This window comes from Pongo abelii, chromosome 15, assembly GCF_028885655.2.
Source record: "Pongo abelii isolate AG06213 chromosome 15, NHGRI_mPonAbe1-v2.0_pri, whole genome shotgun sequence".
NCBI classification, from domain to species: Eukaryota; Metazoa; Chordata; class Mammalia; order Primates; family Hominidae; genus Pongo; species Pongo abelii.
In genome coordinates this window covers 46,285,985-46,290,122 of record NC_072000.2, presented here as the reverse complement: position 1 = coordinate 46,290,122, position 4,138 = coordinate 46,285,985, and the positions used below count along the sequence as shown (strand labels likewise).

Here is a 4,138-nt window from a genome sequence, read left to right as displayed (position 1 = left end):
TGTGGCCCTGTTCCTAACAGGCCACAGACTGCAGCCCAGGGGTTCGGGACCCCTGCTATAGTGGGTGCTAGTTAACAGAACATATTTGATTGCTGATATTGTTTGCACTTAATTATCCTACTTGAAGAAAATGATTAACTATAAGTTAGTCACCTTAACATAATATTCAGAATGTAAGTTGTAACTTTCATTACTACATTTTTAAATTATTTCTTTAGTATATTTTATGTTTTTGCTTTATTTTTTATTGTAATATTTTACTGGAAAACAAATACACAATTTGGAATGGATTTGTGGCAGATTGTGCCATCAGCAGATTATCTTCCAGTGGCTAACAACAGTGTAAAAAGCAAGTAAAGGAAGAGAAAGTGTTTCCAGTACAAGACCAGCAGTATGAAAAAATTGTATATAAAAACCTGAATAATACACCTTTTTTGCAATAGTGCAACTTTTAAGTACATACTGTTAACTGTTTATAGTCTACACAGTTACAACTTCATGCTTCAACAACAACATGCTCACAGTTTCTAAAGAAACCTACTTTATAAGAAGGCATAACCTAGATATTCCTTCATTTGACTGACTCCATCTAATTTTAGATGTGCAGAAGGGCTTAGATATATATTCAAGTGTAAGCCACATACAACATATTACTTGATCAATATTCTAAAATCAGGTTACAGGACAATGACATTAAGAGAAGGGAAGAAAACATGGGAGGAATGAAGTCCTAACTACTATACATGCATATTGTGTTATTTTTTGACAGTAGTGAAAAACTTTTACAGGTAAGTTACAAAGAAAAGGCAAATAAACAATTTTGTACAAGAAATGTAACACATTCTGCACAATATCCACTTTGCCGTCATCATTTTGTACAAACTCTCCATATTTTACTTGACCATCACCATCAATATCTGCTTCCCTGATCATCAATATCTGCTTCCCTGATCGCCTTGGTATCTGTTAACTTCTTTCTAAGATTTATCAGAGGGTGAAGCTCTGTTACACTAATATAACCATTGCCAAACACATGGAATGCTTCCCTAATTTCTTTTTCACTGTCTGGGTCTTTCATTTGTCTTGCCATCATTGTCAGAAATTCAGGAGAGTCAATTGTGCCCTTACCATCAGCATCTACTTCACTAATCATATCCTCTGCTTCTGTTGGATTCGACCCAAGAGACTTCATTACACTTCTCAATTGCTTTATTGTTACAGTTCCATCATCATCCTTGTCAGATAGTGAAAACATTTTTTGAATTCTGCAACCTTCTCTCCCATCAATTGGTCATCTATGCTGCAAGCACTACTGGTTTCACAGACGCAATCATACAACCTTATGGCTGGCTGGCTGACTCACTCCACTCGGACTCGTTTTTTTGTTTTATTTAGCTTTCCATTGCTTTTGTTCCCTCATTTTCCTAAGGTGGAAACTTAGATGATTGATTTGAAATCTCTATTCTTTTCTAACATATGTTTTTAATGTTACTCATTTCTCTTTAAGCACTGCTTTTGCTGCATCCTACAAATTTTTATATTTTAAATTCATTTTCATTTAGTTAAAATTGTTTTTTTTAATTTCTCTTGATATTCCTTTAGCCATATGTTATTTAGGAGTGTATTATTTAATCTCCAAATATGCAGCATAGAAAACATTTAAAAATAATTATAAAAATGTGTTATTTTGTATTTAACCAAGAGCAAATTCCAGATAAACTGTTGCATATACGTAAATATTTAATATGCAAATGATGAAAAAATATACAAAAATATTTACCTGTTTTTAGGATAAGGAAAGATATCCTAATCATAGATAAGCAATAATTATCTATAGTAAAAATTGATAGGTTTTTAAAAGATTTAAATTAACGTCAATCTTAATGGCAATAGAAGTCAGAGTAGTGGGAGTGGGTTAGGTTTGGGCTGAGGCACAAGAGGGATTTCTAGAACACAAATTATATTCTATTCCTTTACTTTGGTAATGGTCGCATCACTGTTCATTTTCTGATAATTTATCAACATGCTCATTTCTAATTGTGCACCTTTCTATATGCATAATGTGTTTTAATAAAATGTATACAAATTTGGTAGATCAAGATAACTATAAAATAATCACTGGCAGAAAATGGAATTGTGATATGTTTTATAGAATATGTTAATATTAGTATGATAGAGTTATGTTAATCATTAAGAAAACCATAACCACCTAAGATGATACATAGTTATAAACTATACATAAACAAATTACAGAAAAATTGAAAATGCAAAGACATATATACATATTCAACATCACTTGTAAACAAAAGAAAAAATTATACAATTTAAAACAAACATTACTTTTGCATTTAAAATTGGGAAAATATAACAAAAATTATATAAAAACATGGATAATTAGCATGTTAAAAAATGATCATTTATATACTGGAGTTTGAAAATTACTACACTTTAAGAAAGAAAAAATGTGTGAAGCATAGAATATAAAACAGTATGATGATAAGCTAGAAGTAAGGAGATGAAATGTATGTGTTGCATATGCAGAGAAATAAACGTTATGTAAACATGCATTAACACAAGTGATTATAAATAAGCAATAAGCTTATTTATAAAGTTTAAGTAATTATTATTTAATTATATATAGTTTTTTAGCCATAAAAAGGCATTTTTCGATTTTATATCCAAGTGTGTTAAATAGTAAGATATAGTGTAAGCAAAAGTAGCTACAAATTTTAAAATGTAAGGTTAGTTTCCATTAAAGATTCTCATCCAAATCAACCTTGCCACTTATTCCAGTCTTTGATATATTCCAAGTATTAGGTCAATTATTCCTTGATTGTCTTTTACTTAATATCTAATATTGCAATGCATATTACATACGAAGCATAAAAGTAAAAATAATGAACCAAGAAACATTTGTTAAGGCCACAAAAACAATTTTGGAAGACAACTGAGTCACATTCAAAGTCAGTGCCAAATATGAATCCAGCACAGATAGAACAGTTAACAACTGAGTAAGATAAGCCCAAAAGATGATGACAAAATGGGCAATAATAAGAAAATTTCTAACAAGATACACTTCGTGTTAAAATGTATTAAATATCTTTTTTAAAAATTGACTATTTGTATGAAAATACAACAAATGTTAAATATGGATACTGAATAACTCCATAATTAAGCATATAAAAAGTAGAAATGTTTCCCAATTATTTAATAAAGTCAGAGTAAATATAGTATAAAAATTCGCTTTATAAATCAGTACATTTTATTATCAATATTTTCTATAAAATCCTCTAACAATTATAGTCCAATCTTACTTATAGGTACAAAATGTTTAATAAAACATTTGCAAACAGACTATAGGTGTATTAAATAAATAAACACTCTGATTGAAGTATTTATTACAGAAAGTTGTTGGTATAAGGAAATATATCAACAAAATCCATTGCTCCAAAAAGACAATACTTTTGGTTTTAAAGAATTATTTATTGCAATAATTGCTTAAGTTATGTCTTATACGTTTTTTCTGAATGTCTTGACTTCATTCATTTTTCCCCCCACTACTTGATATAAAATGTTGGATATGATTTGCGTGGTTTTACTTTAGTTTTATCAAACAGCAACAGTGGTAATCCCAAATTTTTATTTGAATTAGGTGGTTGGGAGCATTGGTTTTGAAATCCAAGGTAGATGCTTGCCTTTTGCTTTTGCAAATTTTTTCAGCACTTTTTTTTTGTTTTGTGTGTGTTTCAATTTCTTCATTTGTCTTATAAATTTTTTCCTTCCCAATAAGTTCATTGTTATTTACATTTTAAAAAGAATTGTTTATTTAATCAGTGTTTTCAATTGTAGCAGTTGTTCAAAATATTTTACTCCAAGTCTTAATGTTCTCTTCAAATTTGAAAATATATTTTATAATTTACTTGTCTTTCTTCTATGTTTTCTTTTATTACATTTGTCTCTTTTATTTGAAGAACCTGTTCTTCGTCTTAGCTATCAGTTCTACAAAAGATAGATTTATTTTTCTCATTATAAATTTTCTTTATCTTTTTACATCACCACTCAGGTAGTAAGCATAGTACTCAATAAGGTAATTTTTTAATCCTCAACTTTCTCCCTCCTTCACACTCAAGTAAGACCC

The 4,138-nt window shown here is 29.3% G+C and overlaps 1 protein-coding gene across 1 annotated transcript; it reads right to left on the bottom strand.

Moving 5' to 3' along the window:
- Window positions 1–910: 910 nt before the first annotated feature.
- LOC100446012 (calmodulin-A-like) lies at window positions 911–1,255 on the bottom strand. Its single transcript, XM_054530966.2, has one exon. It carries the CDS (start codon window positions 1,253–1,255, stop codon window positions 911–913), a length of 345 nt encoding a protein of 114 aa, XP_054386941.1.
- Between the last annotated feature and the right edge of the window lie 2,883 nt (window positions 1,256–4,138).